General features: G+C 33.7%; 1 protein-coding gene across 1 annotated transcript in view; it reads left to right on the forward strand.

The window, feature by feature from the left end:
* The window catches only part of PRKCI (protein kinase C iota), a 55,574-nt gene that overhangs the window by 19,731 nt on the left and 16,152 nt on the right, over positions 1–19,691 (forward strand). Inside the window, exons 3-11 of the mRNA XM_019735351.3 lie at positions 2,247–2,336; positions 3,984–4,034; positions 6,956–7,041; positions 8,388–8,528; positions 11,117–11,171; positions 12,255–12,313; positions 14,981–15,157; positions 15,571–15,668; positions 16,305–16,391. Of these exons, the coding sequence (XP_019590910.1) occupies positions 2,247–2,336; positions 3,984–4,034; positions 6,956–7,041; positions 8,388–8,528; positions 11,117–11,171; positions 12,255–12,313; positions 14,981–15,157; positions 15,571–15,668; positions 16,305–16,391 (844 nt within the window). The remainder of the gene's footprint in view (positions 1–2,246; positions 2,337–3,983; positions 4,035–6,955; positions 7,042–8,387; positions 8,529–11,116; positions 11,172–12,254; positions 12,314–14,980; positions 15,158–15,570; positions 15,669–16,304; positions 16,392–19,691) is intronic.

Here is a 19,691-nt window from a genome sequence, read left to right on the forward strand (position 1 = left end):
ACTAGAGTTCCAATTTCTCAACGTCTTCACCGACACTTATTTTCTTTTTTTTCAATAATAGCCATCCTTATAGGTGTGAAGTGGTATTTCATTGATTTGCATTTTCCTAATGATTAGTGATATTGAGCATCTTTTCATGTGCTTACTGGCCCTTTTCATATCTTTGGAGAAGAAATGTCCTTTGCTCTTTATTTAATATTTTTGTCATCATTTTTGATGAGTTGTAGAAATTCTTTATGTATTCCGGCTATTAATCCCTTATCAGATACATGATTTGCAAATATGTTCTCCCGTGGGTTGTCTTTTCACTGTGTTGATAGTGTCCTTTGATGTACAGAAGTTTTTGATTTTGACACGTACTAATTTATCAATTTTTTTCTTCCCTGTGCTTTTGGTGTCATCTCCAGGAAATCATGGCCAAATCCAATGTCCTGAAGCTTTTTCCCTATGTTTGCTTCCAGGAGTTTCATAGTTTTTGCTCTTGCATTTAGGTCTTTGATCTGTTTTGAGTTAATTTGTGCTTAGGGTATAAGATAAAGGTTTAATTTCATTCTTTTGCATATGGTTATGTTTGGATATTTTATAGTGAATTTTTATTAGTTTTTATAGGTTTATGTAATGATATTGTAATTATGTTAAGGAACTTTTGTCTAGAGTTACAGGGATATGCTCACAATGATCTGGTGGAGGGAAATCAGTGAGTGGGGATGCAGGTGATACAGGATGTGGTAACATGTTTGAAAACTCCCAAAATAAAAAAAGGAAGAATTGGTAAGCCAGGAAAAATGGTGTTTTAGAAACGCAGACACAGTTTCTATAATCAGTGGGCAACTTTGTTACATGCTACGAAGAAGTCAACTAGACTAAAGCAGAAAAGATGCCACTGATTTCAGCAGCTGTTTTAGCTGAGTATTTGGACTAAAACCTGATAGCAGAATTTTGAGAAATACATGGAAGATAGGAATATGGAGAAAGCAGGGTGGGATCACTTTTGATATTAAAAAAGTTATTTCTAATAAGTCTAAAAGATTATAAACTTGTGATTTAAAAAGTACAGAAGTATGAAGTGAAAAATCAAGGACCCTCTGTCCCTTTTTCTTTCTCTTCTCACTCGCTCCTTCCAGGTTGAGTCTACAATTTACTCTTGAGATATGTGGCTACTGAATGAATACAATGACCACTTGAGCAGGAGAGAGATTTTTGAGAGAGAAACTCAACCATGCCTTTGCCTGAGATGAGCTAGTGGAAGGAAAGCAAAAATGAAAATGAAACTGAGGACTCATGGAATAATAGAAGATAGAGAAGATAGAAGGAAGCAGGGATTCAGTGGCCAAGTTGGAGAAAAGAACAGAGGCACTCATTTCTCTGAGACAACAGGAAAGGAGATGACTTCATTTTTCTCAAATAGTAGACCAAGTTCTTTGTGGAGAGTGGTTGAGGTTTGAACAAGGTTGGTGGCATGTAGTGTGTGGTAACATTTGGTGTAACCACAGGAATGAGCAAAAGAATGGAGTTGTGGAGGCCCCAGCTCAGGCCCAGCTATGTTCAGAATAACTTTCACTGAGGAATGCCATCCTCCCGAGAGATGTGTCATCTCACTGATTGCCAAGGATGACTCAGTGCTTTGGCTGGTTGACTAAGCGAGGGGTTTCTTCCTGTCTCTCTCTGTGTAAGTTCACTAAACTATACACTTATACTGAAAAGAAGCTCAAATAGGACTTGCTCTTCAGTCCAGAGTACTTTATTAGCCATGCTTCCTTTCCGTGAGTCTCTTGAGCAGGCTCTCAGGTGAAGGGAGAATTTGACAAAATGGTTACATGGAGACCTCTAACAGACTATATTGTGGCAATGGAACTACTTTCACTTGCTCTGTTAAAGAAACAGGTAACAGAAAGCTTGTCCCTGGCCATTAGTCAAACTGCAGTGGCAGTCGAAAATGTGGTCAATGGTAGATTCTGTTTGCTATATTTTTAATATATACATTATTGAGAATTATGGTTTTATATGTGTAAAATTTAGTACCTGTAAACCCCATAATATTTTGTAGAAATAGAAATGGAAATTATATTACCTACTTTAGAAAATAGAGTTGTCTAAAGAAATATCTCAAGATTTGTTTTTGTCAGATATTTCTCTATGTGTATATGTATGTAATTTTTTTCTCAAGCTTTTATGTAATGGAAATTGTTTACTAACCATCACATTTAGAGGATTTTAAAAGTGAGCTTTACTTTTATATTTTGTAGGAGACCCGTGTACAGTATCATCTCAGTTGGAGTTAGAAGAAGCCTTTAGGCTTTATGAGCTAAACAAGGATTCTGAACTCTTGATTCATGGTAAAGGAGCAGTCATTTATTATTTTTTGAAGTAACCCTATACTCTTGACCATTGTAAAATATAATCCTGATGTCATTTTCTTAATTTCTATCCCTCATCACTATGTAATTGTCCTTACTCAGTAGTTTTTCAATTGCTAGAGAAGATAAACTCAATCAGCTTCTTACAATCTTGGGAAATTTGTTACTTGCATATGCCTTCTTGGATATTAAATTGTGATCATCGCTCAGTGTTTCACAGCAGAGTTTAGGATAGAATTTCAGAATCGAAAGCCTAGTTGAACCTAAGTCATCCTCATGCAGTTTTCCAATGTATGCAAATAATGATCTCCAAAGGTAAGGTACCTTAAATGTACTTTCTTTTGTTGAAGGGGTAACAGTGAAACTATTTACATAATTATTATAGACATTTGTGTGTTAAAGGTCCACAAGCCTGAGAGGTGGACAATAGTACAGAAGGAAAAAACCTAAACTCAGCCATCATGTAACTTGCACAGTGTAGATCTGGGTTGTAAATTTAGGTATTCCGATTTAATCTGTGTTCTTTTCATTTTACCACGCTGCCCCTCAAATTTTTATGCCTTGTAGAACCCACTTAATGTATTGCATTTAATTGCAGTACTTTGGCAATATTTTATGTAACATTTCTGAAAGCTTTATGAGACCAGACCTAGGGAACTCTTTAAAACTTGAAACAGATATAAATATTCCCTAAGTATAATGAATCATTTCAAGACCTCGTTATAATTCCCTGTACTTTTCTATACAGTGTGTTTTTTAAAAAAACAACAATTTCATCTTTTTCTACCTTTACAATTTGATGTAGTGACTTCCAAGGGATCAGTAATCCTAGCAGAACTTTACAAGTCTTCCATTTTTGGGGTCATCTCTTTTTAGAATAAAACTACAATGAATGTTTAAAGAAATGACTGCTCTGTAGTAGTACTAAACCGTTTCTTTTAAGTTTTATTGCTTTTTGTACCTATATCGCAGTTCTGTTTTCAAAAGTTAGCTTATATTTCAACTTTCAAAAATATATTAAGAACTGTGCTTCCCATGCTCTGTGCTCTTTTAGACCATGTCCTTTTGTACATCACAGACTACAGATAATTGACAAGATATTCATAAACATACTATCTCTTTATAAAAATGATCTGAATTCGCTTGTTTATAAATATATAGTTCCTAAGATAAAACTTACATTTTGGAATTGGGTACTGTTTCTGGTGTTAATTTATTCCTAAGTTTAGTATACATCTTTTAAAAACTATAATGGTATATGTTCATATTTGTATACATTTTTATAATTTAATTCTTCATTGCAATAAACTTGTCACTACAACAAGGATTTAAGTAAATAGTACCAATGACTTCTCTAAAGACAATAAAAGACATAATGGGCTAGAATGAGTAATTTGAGCCTCTAATGACTTATTTATGTTCACATTCATAAAAATTCCTTTAGATAGCCTTGGTAAAATGGATCTCTTTAAAAAATAATACTGATCATATCGTATGCTAAGTATCTTGTGTCAAGAGAGGGTGGGGTTGAAATTTGGGTCAATTTTTGTGATATTTGAGTTTAAAATTCTATTTAATTTGCATGTTTTAAATATGCTATATTAATTTTAGTTTATTTCTTTTTAGTATTTCCTTGTGTACCAGAACGTCCTGGAATGCCCTGCCCAGGAGAAGATAGTGAGTGTTTATATACTTGATACTTTTTAATAAAGTTATTTATCATATAATGGCACAAGTGAAAGGAAATAAGAAATGGAACTTTTAATTCATTTGATTTCTTTTCCATGTTTTATTCTAAGTTAGAACATGTTAGCAACTGCCTAAACTCTACTTTTGCCAGATCAAAATCAGGCAGTTCTTATTTACAACGTACTGACATAATTGTCTATTATGTATTTTAAAGGAAAATTAAGTTAATTTTAAGTCATGTGTCTTTCTGGTTTTTAATTTTGGAAATTTTCAAACCTAAGGAGAAGTTGAAACAACATTGAAAACAAAGATACCCATATATCCTTTGCCTAGATTCACCAATTTTTAGTATTTTGTTTGCTTTCACTCTATATCTGAATGTGTGCACTCATCTGCATGCATGTGTATACATAACAAACACACTTGTTTTATTTTTATTTTATTTTTTTTGCTGTGCTGTTTGAGGGAAAGTAACTGTCATGACACTTCACCTCTAAATACTTCAGTGCGCGTCCTTAGGAATTGTTACGGGTTTTTCTTTTGACTGTCTATGTAAGCTAGTGGTTACCATTAATGAATGAACTGAAAGAGTCAAACAGCTGTTTGGTTTGATGTAATTTAAATATGAAACTTATGCATGATCATAAATTACTGCTTTTGATATATGGTACAATAGTTGTGGATAGTAAGCAAATCATTTTCATTTGTAGCTTCTGCGCATATCCATGATGTTGGAAGGAATTGTGGTAAATGTTGTGCTTTGAATTAAGTGAAAGAGTTCTACACTTTTAATTCTGTGATTCTTCACACACCTTGGCGAAAAGGAAAAATTAAAGAACTGTGGGTTTGTCTACAGAGTTGAATGGGGGCCATGTACTATATAGGAAGATGGGGAAATACAAGGAATAGGAGAACTCTGAAGCAGTAGTGAAAACTTTAGGTTTGGATTCAGCGAGGAATATTTTGCTGGCATTCCAATGGCAGATGGATTAAAGTCAGTGTAGGCTGCCTTCACAGAGCTGTTGGAGAAGCAGCTATTCTCTCTTCAGCCAAGTCAGAATTTTGAAAGACTTGCCATTGTAGCAGATTTTGGCTCAAGTCCCGTCTCCAAATCTGTCATGAGTCTGTAGCACACTTCCCAGGTAAACTATTATTTCCTAATTTTTCACTATATTGCATGCTCACTTTCCCTCTATAAAAATTGCTGGTGGAGATTTCTTTCCCCAGTATGATAAATATTACTAAACTAGAGCATGGAAGAAAATTAATAACCATGAATGTGGTCTTGGCTCTTTTAAGTCCTAGGCAACATTAACATGTTTAAATTTAAGATACATCAAGTTATAGTTCATGAAAGCTTCTGAAATAGGGTGTTCTTTTAGGTTAACAGTAACTTTCTGCTTTGGTCACTCCTAACAGAATAAATAATTAAAAATAAAAGCATCTATATTTAGTTCTGTATTATACTATCTTAAGATTTATAATTTAGAGCATTTCAACTGGTCTTTTCGATTTTAATTTTGAGCAGCAAACCCAGTGCTACATTTGCTTTAAAATGAGTTTAGAAACCTTTAGAAACCAAAATTACACAGGTAGTCTACAATTAATTTTTGTGGAACCTCTTAATTTGTTTAGGAAAAGTATTAATATAAAAATGATTAGATGTAAGATTGTTGGGGAAGAGAATATTCTTGTGGTTACCAAATGTCCCTTAGACATTTGTAAAAGTATTTACAAAAAGGAAAATGTACCTTTACAATGAAGAAAACTAGCAATCACTGCCTTTAACAGAGTAAACACCAGTAGTGGGAGTCACCAATCTGACATTTATGTATCTCTAGATGTGATGCAATAAGAAATACGCATCATCTATATATTATTTTTGCCAAAGTGCTTAATACTGACTAATGAGGAACAGACCAATCCAGAATGTAGAACATAAAACAACTGCCTACATTCTTCTTTTTTTTTAAGTTGCTTTTTAAAAAAATAAACAACAAGTAAGGCAGAGTGAATGTTTTAGCATACCTTAAAGAGACAAAAAAGGTTTAGCCCCAAAATACAATGCCTGAATCTTGATTGGATCCTCTGGAGAAAAAGAAAACTATGAAAGACACTTTGAAAGCAAAAATGGAAATTTGCATATGAACTGTATATTAGGTAATACTGAATTAATGTTAATTGTCTAAGACATGGTAATGGTATTGTGCTTATGTAAAATTAATGGGAATGTCTTTAATCTCAGGCAATGGATACCTAGGTATTTAAGGGTGAAGTGTTATACTGTCTGCAACTTACCTTTATTTTTATTTTTTTTGCCACTTTCAACTCTGATCTAGTTTAGTCTCAATTTAAAAGATCAATGATTGGACCCATATTTTTCCGTCATTTTTATCACTGTTATTATTAAGTTAATGTTTCAAAATACATTCTGTATCAGACATTATTTTAGCATTTAATCCTCTCCCCAAGTTGAAGAGGTCTGGAGTAGTGGCTGTTGCAGCAATATTCATATTATGCAAAATGTCTGCAACTTACTTTTAAATGATTCAGAAAAAAAGTGTATGTGTAAAAAGAGGGGACAGCAAAAATGTGGCAAAATGTTAGTAATTGATAAATCTTGGTAAAGGATGCAGCTGTTCTATTCTTTCAACTTTGCTGTGGGCTTAAAAATTTTCCAAAATTAAAAGTTGGGGGGAAATGAAAATAATAGTTACTCAAACATTTATACTCCATGGGCTTTATTTTTACCTAGTCCCTTGATGAATGTTTTATTTTTTTACTTTCAGGTTTTTATCAGGATGGTTTTTTTCTTGCAAAGAATATCATGAAAACAGCCACAGACTTAATTATAATAAAGTGACTTTTATTCACACATGCTCTTTTTTTAACTTTTAATCTCTCTTCAGAATCCATCTACCGCAGAGGTGCACGCCGCTGGAGAAAGCTTTATTGTGCAAATGGCCACACTTTTCAAGCCAAACGTTTCAACAGGGTAAACCTTGATTTGTTGAATGTTGATAATATGAGACCTCTATTTTGTTCCTCTCAACTATGAAGAAAGGGTAGTCTTGTTATTCCCTTTTAAAGGAGTAAGTAGGGTTACCTAACATTCCCAGTTACCTGTTTTCTTGAGGTAATTTTTAATAGCGTTTCCTTTCACTCTTAAAAATGTTCCGATTGCATTCATTATATGGTTGCCCTAGCTATAAGAAAGTTGGATTTTTTAATATCATTCAAGACAAAAAAATAAATGCAGTCCTAGAAACTTGGAATGAAAAAGAACTTAATTCAATTAAGAATGACTTGAGTAAAAATCAATTTAAATGGAGAAACATTACAAATATTCCTTTTTAAAGTGAATACAATACAATATACAGATAATGTATTATAGAATTGTACACTTGAAACCTATATGATTTTATTAACCAATGTCACCCCAATAAATTTAATTTAAAGAAATGTGTCATTGAAGACAGCCAGAAAATAAGCTAGGATTATTTTGCAAACCACTTAATATTGTAATTTTAATTTTTCACTGTTTAGAAAATAATTGCAAACACTTATCTAGCTTATACTGTGTACCAGGCACCTTTCCAAATATTTGACATATTGATTCATTTAATTCTTACACCAACCTTGTGAGATAGGTACAACCTGTTTCCGTTTTATAGATGAAGAAACTGAGGTGCAGGGCAGAGAAGTAGCTTGCCCAAGGTGACACAGCTAGTAAGTGACAGAGTCAAGGTTTGAAGCAGTCTTTATCCAGAAGTTCATGTTTTTGATTACTCTTGATAACTATAAATTCATGGAACCATTTCCATTCTAAAACTAGTACCATATTTTGAATTCATTAATGTAAATGGAAGCCACCACCCGAGGTTCCTAAACTCTTGTTCCCAATAGTACTGATACTTAAAAAGCTTTGAAATGAAATGTCACTTCAGATATTGCTCTTTAAGAGAGCAGGGCTTTGGTTTGACCTCTGAACAGTCTGGAAGGTTCATTTTTGCTTAGGAATCCTTATACAACTTTTTCTGACATTTTTCAAATTTAATTCACTTTTCCTATTTTTATTACTCTCAACCTAATTATGTGAAGACTGAAAGTTCTTGGATTTATCACAGAAAACAACATGGTTGTAAATTTCACTGTCCCTTTAAAATATGTCCTCTTTTCTGTTAATTTTTGTCTGATTCTCATAGCCTTGGAAAAGTTATGTATGATGAAAAAAATTGAGTTAGAGAAGAAAGCCACTTGTAATGTAGGAGTCAACTGTTGGGAAATGAGTATGACCTTTTTTGTTGTTGTTACTCAATTCTGTTCAATTACTCTTTCCAGCGTGCCCACTGTGCCATCTGCACTGACCGAATCTGGGGACTTGGGCGCCAGGGATATAAGTGTATCAACTGCAAACTCCTAGTTCATAAGAAGTGCCACAAACTCGTCACAATTGAATGTGGACGGCATTCTTTGCCACCGGTAAGACACACTTGTCTATTTGTTTTTAATAGAGGCTCTTTGATACTACTACTAGAACAGAGGGCTGAAATAGGGTGGTGGTAAAGAATCACAGCAGCGTTGTTATAGGATGTGGGTAGGAATACGTTACAGTCCTGTTAACGTATTGTGAATTTTTGAATTATTACAAATTTGTTTGTATAGTTAACGCTTTTGTTCTACCTGCTACAAAATCCTCTGGTGTAAATTAGGAGGATGGAGGGAGAACCATTTAAGAGGTTGTTCTTCTCTTCTTTAAGCTAAACTCGGTTTGTAGCTCCCATTATTCTCACATCTACGTTAAGCTGAGATCCGGTAAGAGTCAGAGGCTTTTTAAAGTGTCGGATTACTGGGGACAGTTTACATTTAAAATTTTTATTTTTCACTTTTTATTTTAAATATGTAATCGAAACATGTTCATTATAGAAAAAATAGAGAATACAGATGAATAAAGAAAAATTAATAAAAATCCCCCACCAAATCTATCATCCAAAGGTAATTGTCATTTGTGTATATTCTTCCAGAACTTTTTCAGTGCAAGTTTATATGTATTTGGGAAAATTTTAAACACATATAAGAGAAGATGGAACAGTATAATGAGCTTCCATATACCAATAAGTAACCCTGCTCCAACAGTTATCAACTCATGACCAATTTTGTTTCATCTATACCCCCCACCCCCTACCCATTTAACGTGCCCTCACCCTGTATTATTTTGAAAGAAATCCCAGACATATTTCAGTATGTACCTCTAAATGGTAGGGACTCTAAGAAACAGATTCCTTATAGCTAATATCCATACAGGCAATGTTCAAAATTTCAGTTGTCTCATAAATGTTATGATTTTGTTTTTCCAGTTTTCGTTATGAATCAGGATCCCATGAAGTCCATATTGTTGATTTGTGTCTTAGATATTTTTTAATTTAAGATTCCTCCCCACCCTCCTTGCTCTCTTATTCTCTTTTTTCCCTTACAATTTAATTATAGAAGAAACTGCATTGTCATTTAAAGTGTTGCTGAATTTTTCTCTTTGTTTTTCCATGGTTATATCCTTTTTATTTTCTGTATATTGTAGTTGGATCTGGAAGTTTGATTGGATTCTGGTTTTTATTTTTTTGTGGGTTATTCTTGAGACTACTTCTTAGAAGACACATCAGTTTGGTTATGTCTCGTTCTTTTACATACTTTTTAACAAAAGTGAGATCATATATGTACTGTTTCCTAACCCATTTTTCTTACTCAACAATGTATTTTGGTCATCTTTCTATATCCAGCTATCTATATCCTTATCATTTTTTAGCATAATATTCTGTTACATGTCTATACCATAATTTTTTCAACGTAGTGCCCATAATTGAATGTTTGTTTTCTAAATTTTTCTGTAAAGAAAATCATAATGAACTTCCGTATATATATTGTATAAATAAATCGTATTATTTCCTTAAGGATCCAGAAGTAGTTGGTTAAAGAATATGCGTTTTTAAAAAGATCTGGATGGATCTTCCTAAATTGTGTTCTAGAATGATTATAGCATGTTTACTCATAGTAGTATCTTCTTTGGACATTATGAAAGTAGGTTGTTACTGGTAGCTCTTTGGTATTAGAATTATTTAGCTAGTTCATATAAGCTTAGAAATGGGTTTGTACTTAAAGAGGTGAAAATCCAATCTTAAGGAAAAACAGAAGGCCAAAAATTGTGAACATAATTTATCTAGGTTACTGTTGATATTCGTGAGTATTGTTAGGTGATGGATGACTTGTATGAGTTTATAAATTAGCAGAAAAGAGGAACACGGTTAACAGTTATATTTAGGATGGGTACTAAGCACATTGAAGAGGCAGCCTTAAAATTATAATTGTATAATTAACACGTTGCGTACGGATCACGAGAATCTTAGCGAGGGATTTAAACCCCACCGTACGCAACGTGTTAATGCGCCTTCTCAAGTTTACCCTTTCTTGCTGGTATTCTAAACTTGGTTCCAAGATCAATGAATTAGTAACATTTTGGTTTGAATTAGCTTTATCCTGAGGTTTTAGACAGTTGGTTAAGTAAGTTTCTAGAAGGGATTTCTTTTTCTTTTTTGGGTCACTGACACCTTTGAGAAACTTCAGAGAAATGGGAAGTCCACAAAATTTTATATATAATTTCAAGAGGTTTATAGACATCTTGAAGTTTATTTCTGGACTTCAGCTAAAGTCAAATACTAGAGACTCTTGCCAGAGACTTAAAATGAGTATATGTAGCTCAAACGAAGAATAGATAGTATAGAAGAGAAAAAAATCACAGTTTAATTTGATTTATAATTGATGGTCTGAAATAAGTTTTGTGTTCTGTTATCTGTAAAATGTGACTAACATTACCTCATTCACAGGAATATTATATTGGTTTCATGTAATAAAATTAGAAGTAAATGTAGTAATACAATTCTCACTTATTAAGTGTATTCTTTCAAATTTAAATTTTAATATGCTGTGTCTCATCACAATAACGTTGCTTCTGGATGTATAGAGGTATTGGGATTTAAAACGAATCCACTGAGTTACGGTTTCTTTGGAAATGTTTGTAGGAACCAATGATGCACATGGATCAGTCAGCCATGCACTCAGACCATGCACAGACAGGTAAGAATGTCACACACCGTCTTCATTACCAATAACAAAGTATCATGTTAAGACTTCTTTAGGTCATTCTTCCACCCAAGTTTAAAAACATTTATGCCCTTCCCAAATAAAAGTTAGGAAACCATATTTCGTAGTGATAATATCGTCACAGTACTTAACATATGTGTTTGGCATTTTAAAAAGACAACTATATAAACTACAACAAATGACTGTTTCCTCTAATTTAGATAATTTGTTTGGAGACCCCTTTAAATTCAGCAAACTTAGTTTTTTTCAGTAATGAAAACATACTGATTTTGCGGGCCATGTCAACTATGTTAAAGTGACCTGTTTTTATTAAATCTTTATTATCAGACTTAGAAAGTACATCTGTAAAAGATACAGAGATACAGTATAGAAAATTCAAAAAAAGAACTTGTGAGTTCAAGTGTTAAATAGAGACAAAGCGTTAAGTATATATCTGGGAAATGTAAAGAGCAATTAAATGCGATAGAGCTGCCTGATCTGGGATGAATCGGGAAAGGCAAGGAGTTTTTCTGAAAGGACAGAATGCAGGCTCTTGGTCATGGAAGAAGCTGGTTATATGAAATGTAGACTTTTCTTTTTTTGCCTCAAATAACTTCAAGGAATAGAAGCCTAGAGTCCAATCTTTGTAAGTTCTTAACTTATGTGGTATAGTGGTCAGGAACATTTTGAGTATGAAGGAAGTGAGGAGTGAAAATCAGAGACCCTCTATCTCCATGCCTCAGTCATACTAAAATAATTAAATAGGGTTTATAGAGTCACCGTTACAGAAGGAACTGATTAATTTGTAAAGAAAAGAAACATTTTTAAAATAGCAAAAATGTCATTTAAAATCAGTACTTGGCTACTGATTGGTTCTTGCTCTCTTTACCGTCATTAAAGATTAGGATTTAACTCATATTTACATACAACGTGTTATTAGTAGGACAGATCCTTACTTTGATGAAGACGTATTCAGAAATAAAAACACAAAAAAAAATCAAGAAAATTTTAAGTGAAACTCAGTTAATGGATGCTGTGTTTTTCTTCTTTTTGTTTTGTTTGGGATTGCGTTTTTAGTAATTCCATATAATCCTTCAAGTCATGAGAGTTTGGACCAAGTTGGTGAAGAAAAGGAGGTAAGATAATTAGTCTTATTGTACATTATGCCATTAGCTTTTTAATACGACTTGACAGTGTAAAAATATGACAAATTGACTTGCTTAGATTTTAGATCATAATGGTAAAATGCAGAAATAATTTTTAATGATTCTAGAGTTTTATTCTGATTTAATCTAATAGTTAATTACTAATTTCTTTAAAATAAGAAATAATCTGGTAGAATAACTTATTTTCATTTATAAGATAGCATAATCTAAAAATTATAAAGTACTTAATTAAGAATGATGTTTAGAATACTTGGCAGTGTTTTTTAAAATAGAGATCCTTCCATTTTTATGGGCTAATTGTTATTTAAAGTATAAATGATTAAGGGTCTTAACTGCCACTATTTTTTCCTTACTATTAAACATTTATCACTTATTAAAACAAAATAAAATTTTAATTAAAAATATTTAATTGAAATGATAACCAATTCTTTTAAAACAGCTTGTAGTAAAACATTTATCATTCCTCATACCTTCCGCTTCCACTTTGACTTCTGAGAGGCAACTCTTTGATCATTTCTAGTTGTGTCCATAATGTTTATACTTATGTTTTGCAGTATTTCAACTTTATATATTTCTGGGCATGAAAGGTTTAGTTCATACTACCTCCTGCTTTTCCCTTCTCTTTCTAATGTTTAATAGTTTATTATGTATTATTCTTGGTTACCTTTAAAAAAAAAAACAATTTTTTGTTATGGAAAATTTCAAACAAATAGAAGAAAACAAAATAGTATAACAAAGGCCCTGTTCCATTACCCAGTTAAAACAATGATGAGTACGTGGCCAGTGATGTTTTGTAATTATATTTAAACTAATTACAGAGCTGTATTTAAATCTACCATTTTACTATGTTTTCCATATCTCGCCTATTTCTGTTAATTTTTGTGCCTTCTTTTGGGTTATTTATTATTCCTTTTTCATTTCTTTTAGCTTGCTTGAGATGCCTTTCTGTTCTATTACTGGTTCTAGAGGTTGTCTTATCGTGTTTCCCCAAACATAAGACCAAGTCTTATATTAAGGTTTGCTCCAAAAGATGCATTAGGGCTTATGTTCAGGGGATGTCATCCTGAAAATTCATGCCAGGTCTTATTTTCCAGTTAGGTCTTATTTTCAGGGAAACACAGTACATCCTTAACTTACTTAAATTCAATACAAATTATTAATACTTTTACCATTTCTCATAATGTGCAAGGACCTTAGAACACTTTAAATTCACACACTTTCCCTTCCTGCCTTTGGTGCTATTTTTGTAATATTTTAAAATGCTATTTGTGTGTGTGTATTTGTGTTTTTAAAGTCAGTCCTTAGGTTTATCTACATTTTACTCTTTTTGTCCTACATTCCTTTTTTGTGTGTCTGCCCTTCCATATGAAATTATCTTTCTTCTTAAAGGACTCAATATTTCCTTTAGTGAGAATTGACTAGTGATGAATTTCCTTAGTTTTTGTTCGTCAAAAAAAATGTTTTTATTTCGCTTTTATTTTGAAGGCTAGTTTTGTGGGATATAAAAGTGTAGGTCAGCAGGGGGGTTTTTAGGCTCCATTTTCTGGATTCTGTCACTTCACTCAATCTTATTTTTGTGAAGGTACTGTGCTTTTGTTCCATTTGATTCTATTTTATAGTTTCCAGTGAGCCATATTTAAAGCTTGTACATTGCCTTATCTTCTAACCATTCTCTGCTTTCTTAACCTACCCTAATCTGATTTATTTTCATTTATCCTTGTTACCAAATCATATAATTTAGAAAATTTATTTCTAAATTTTCATGTATGACCCTTCTTTTGAATAATCATTTTTTCAGTTTTCACAATGCCTTTTTTTTTTTCTGTTTTGTGCTTCTAATTTATCTTTCCCAAAATTTGCTCTTTGCTTTCCTTGATATTTTTCACTTCAGAAAATTCATGCTTAATTCTCATGGGTAATTCTCATGGGTACATACATTGATTGTATGCTGAAGATTTTGCAGCTATCTAATAAAAGATAATGTTCAGTCTTCTGTGTAAATTACCAGAAGCCTAAGTTTTTAGTTGTGAATGAATTATAAGGCTGAGTTTATCGTTCTAAAGGAGCCTTGGTATTGTGTAGAAAATAATGTTTTCCATTGGCTGAACTGTCTCATGCTTCTTTTCTGCCTATAGCGTCCAAGAATATTTCTGAATGTGTCCTTTCATTAGTTCAGATTTCACATATCAAGCTTCTAGCAGACCCTTCCATCTTGCTATCTCATTGTAACTTTAACTTCAAAATGAAAAACCAAGCTCATTATCTCAACAACTCTGTCAATATTATCTTATCTCCAATCTCCCAGTCACCAAAGTTAGTGTCATTTTTAATTCATGCATCTCCATTGCCTTCATACCCAAAAGTGATCAGATCCTTTTTAAGACTTTTTTTTTAACATTTCTCAAATTTGAGCTCCCTCTCCATTCCTGTCACCACCCCTCTACTGCAACTCATGAATTCATCCTACCTCTTGAGTAGTTAGATGGTATCATTTGGAATGATGTTAGAAAAGAATTGTTAAGAACTTAAATCAGAAAATATTTTTTAAATCATTATAGGTATAAGTAGGTGCTAGAAATATAATTGTTATGCAAAATACTTCTAGGTATAATTCTTTGATGTAAATGTTCTCAACAGGCAATGAACACTAGGGAAAGTGGCAAAGCTTCATCCAGTCTAGGTCTTCAGGATTTTGATTTGCTCCGGGTAATAGGAAGAGGAAGTTATGCCAAAGTACTATTGGTGCGACTGAAAAAAACAGATCGGATTTATGCAATGAAAGTTGTGAAAAAAGAGCTTGTCAATGATGATGAGGTAAGCACAATGATGTTAAATTGGTTTAAGTGTACCAGTTCAGCTAAAACTGCAATATTTGTACCTTATTACTTCAGTCTACTTTTCTAAATATATGCCTCAAACAGATTTATATAGGCTATATTTAAAGGAAGCTGATGGTTAGATTTTTTAAAAATAAAAATCAAACTATATTATCAAGGGAAAATACTTGGTTAAGCTTTGTAAAAGTTTTCTAGATTATTTAATAACATTGAAAGATTCACTGGTGATTTTTTTCCCTTTGTATATAAATTGTTTCATGATTATCAATGCTTTTGATATTTCGCCTAGTTCATAATTGCATTTGTGATCTTTGAATTTCTAAGAACAGATTTATTATAGTTTTGATATCATTTTAGTGTGACATAGATTTCTTTCATATTTTAAAATAGGACATTGATTGGGTACAGACAGAGAAGCATGTTTTTGAGCAGGCATCCAATCATCCTTTTCTTGTTGGGCTGCATTCTTGCTTTCAAACAGAAAGCAGGTAAGATTGAAAGATAATTAATGGAATGATTACTGGGCTTTACACACTTTGGTACATTACACAATAAGAACCCTTCCTACTATAATTCCTGAAGTGGAAGTCTTGTAGACAGACACAACATATTATGCTTATGATTTCCTGACACTCATACTCCAATCAATGATACCAATTTGGATCAACATGAGGAAATTACCTGCTTAAAAAAAATAACCAGGTCGTAATTATGGTAATAGAAATCCAACCTTTTAAATTCCCTAAGATTTTGGTTTTAGGACTTAAAGTTTCCCAGAGTTTGAGTAGGGGGAGAAATCCTAACTTCTGACAGTTGAAAATGACGTATTTTGAAAATGCTAAAATTGGGGGAGGATAATAGGCTCTGGATTGCAAGTGGTACTACTACATTAGAAGTAACAGATTGCAGAATTGTTATGCTGGTTTACTTTCTTTTATCTTCTGTGATTAAAGAGCTTTCTACTCCAAGTACCCTTTGTTTCCACCAAATTCCTGAGATTTTTTATTAAGAGTAAATCATGTAGAGTGCGCTCTCTGTTTTGACTGGTGTCTCTAGTGTTCAAAATGCAGAATCACACTGCCTTGTTTTGGATGTTGGTTTCATGTGTGCTCTCCTGTGTTTAGATTGTTCTTTGTCATCGAGTATGTAAATGGAGGAGATCTAATGTTTCATATGCAGCGACAAAGAAAACTTCCTGAAGAACATGCCAGGTAAGTTTTTAGTTTATTGTTTGTTTGTGTTGGATTTTGGCAGGGGAGCTGTGGGATTTTTATGTTCCAGTGGTTGAAAATAGTAGCTAAATTATTTATTTTGATACTGGTTAATTCTTTGTAAGTCATATGGAGGCTAAGCTAAAAGTTAGTTTACATTATAATATATATAACATATTGCATATATATTGATATAATTAGAAGCAGTTGGAAAGTATAAACAGCATTAAAGAGGAAACTTAGTCTACTAAACCCAATTATTTTCAAATATTTTGTCTATTCAGCATCAGCCTCTGAAATTGATAAATTTACAAACACTTATTAATCTTACCAGGTTTATAGTGATCTCTGACAGTTTTTCATTAGAAGATTACTATTCTAGTAATAAAATGATTCCTTTTAAGCTATTATGTAATTCTGTCTGTTCTTGTCATTTTAATTTCTGAATTGTTCTGCTGTTGACTTTTTTCCCTTTCATACCATACATGTTGATGAGTAAGAGCAAATTTTATTTATTTGTTTGTTTAGTGCCCTTACTTTGATATTATACAAATTGTAAATTGTTTATGTTGGTGGAGTTAGGTAGGGAAGGGTCATGGCCTTGGATAAGAAGTTTAATTCATCAATGCCATGTTTTATTACTCATAGTTAGCAGTAATTCTCACCCTTTTGTACTTCATAAGAATAATGCCAAAACGAAGGGTATGAGTTTGTACTTGTCTGTAACAAAGGTTAGAGATTTTATTTTTTTAAGAATAAATTATTTAGTGGAAATCTTGCTAGTTTATTGATTTTTTTTTTTTTTTTTCCTTGTCAAAAAGAGAAATATCCTTCAATTTCATAAGAAGGTATAAATTGTACTAATCTAATCTCAGGGCCAAACTGTTTTTTTTTAATTTAGTGTATGTTCATTGTTTATTTAGGCTTTATCAAATGGTCTTTATTTAGGCTCTTCATAGCAAAGCCAAAGACAATATTTTGTTTTTTGTGTTTTTTTTTTAAGATTTGTATTAAAATATAGATAACATACAATATTAGTTTCAGGGGTACATTATAGTTATTCAACATTTACATACCTAAAGAAGTGATCACCATGATAAGTCCAGCAACCATCTGACACCGTATTATGCTATCACAATATCATTGACTATATTTCCTAGCTGTATATTACATCCCTGTGATTTACTTGTTTTCACCTGGAAATTTGAACTTATTCCCCTTCACCTTTTCCCCCCTTTTTAAATTTTTCAATTACAATTGACATTCAATATTAATTTCAGTTGTACAGCATAGTAGTTAGACATTTATATAATTTAAGAAGTGATCCCCCTGACTAGTACCCACCTGACACCATATATAGTTATTACAATATCATTGACTACATTTCTTATGCTATAACCTACATCCTGTGACTGCTTTGTAATAATCAATTTGGACTTCTTAGTCTCTTCCCGTTTGTTACACACCCTTCTAACTCACCTCTCATCTGGCAATCATCAAAATGTTCTCTGTATCTATTGAGTTTCTTTCTGTTCCATTTGTTTATTTTGTTCTTTAGATTCCACATACAAGCAAAATCAGATTGCATCTGTCTTTCTCTGTCTTACATACTCCACTCAGCGCAATACCCTCCAGGTCCATCTATGCTGTTCCAGATGGCAAGAACCCATTCCCTTCCATGGCCCAGCAATATTCCAATGTATATGTATACCACCTCTTCTTTATCTATTTATTCACCGACAAACACCCAGGCTGCCTCCACATCTTGGCCATTGTAAACAATGCTGTAATGAACATATGGATACACACATCTCCTTGAAGTAGTGTTTTGGGTTTCTTTGGATAAATGCCCAGAAGTGGAATTACTGGGTCCTTCTTTGTCTTTTGTTATATCCTTTGTTTTAAAGTCTATTTTGTCTGGTATAAGTACTGCTACCCCTGATTTTGTTTGTTTGTTTCCATTTTCATGAAATATCTTTTCCATCCCTTCACTTTCAGTCTGTGTGTGCCTTTGGATCTGAAGTGAGTCTCTTGTAGGCAGCATATGTAAGGGCTTTGTTTTCTTATCCATTCAGCCACCCTGTGTCTTTTGATTGGCACATTTAAAGTAATTGTTGATAGACATGTAGTTATTGCCATTTTATTATTGATACTTTTTATCTTTTTTTTTTTAGTGTTAAGTCCTTCTAACATTCCTTGTAATACTGGTTTGGTGGTGATGAACTCCTTTAGCTTTTTCTTGTGTAGTAAACTCTTTATCTATCTTTTGATTCTAAATTTGGCCACCACAGGCCAAATTCAGCTGCAGCCTGTGCCCTGCCCAGGGTCACCTTGCATGAGCCACAAAGCAGTCCACAGATGGCCGCCTCCCACACTGGGCTTGGAGGTGCCTCAAGAGGCCAGATTTCATTAGTGCCAGACTTAGGGCTGGTCAGCAGTACCTATGGGACACTCTGAAGTCAGATGCTGCTTGTTTTGGTTTTGTGATCCTTTGAGAGATTTTAGGAAAGTCTGTAGTATGAGCCAAGACAGGCCATTTGTACAGAAAAGCCACTGGAAGTGGCTTGTGTGGGCCCACAAGTTGGGTGGGGCAGGGTCTAAGGAAACCACCAGGATGGGTAGAAAATGGTGTTAGCTAGGTTGATGGAGACTCCGATATGGTGGCCGCCAGTGTTTATGCAGGGAGAGAGGAGGGCTCAACAAAGAAACAATGGATTCTACCAGCACTTCTTTCTGGGAGAAATCTGCCCCCTCCAGCCCTCATCCTAAAGTCAGGCAACTTAGTTCCTCCGCATATGTCCCTGGCACCTTTCAAGCTGCTGCCCCAGCACTGGAGCTCAGAGTGAATGAGTCCATCAGCAAGTAAGTCCATGTGTGGGCCCTTTAAGAGGATTGCCTGGCATTCTAGCTGCCCTCTGTCTCACTCAGCAGCAAACTCCACTGGTTTTCTTTCACAGCCAGAGTTATGGGGACGTCTCTCCCTGGCACTGGAACCCTGGGCTTGGGAGCCTGGTGTGGGGCTGAGACCCCCTCGCTCTTCCAATGGGACCTCCAAGCTGAGATTATGCCTCCTGATTTTTAATGGTCACATGCAAGTGTGGGACCAGCCTGTTCCACATCTCTGCCCTTCCTATCAGTCTTGAGGTAGCTGCTTCTGTATGTTCTTAGTTGTAGGGCTTCGGTTCAGCTAGCCGTTAGGCGATTCTCAATGAGAGTTCTGTAGTTTAGTTGTAATTTTGATGTGGTCATCAGAGGAGGTAAACACAGTGTTTACCTACTCCACCGTCTTGACCAGACATC

This window comes from Rhinolophus sinicus, chromosome 17, assembly GCF_057876585.1.
Source record: "Rhinolophus sinicus isolate RSI-liver-muscle chromosome 17, RSI-T2T, whole genome shotgun sequence".
Taxonomy (NCBI): domain Eukaryota; kingdom Metazoa; phylum Chordata; class Mammalia; order Chiroptera; family Rhinolophidae; genus Rhinolophus; species Rhinolophus sinicus.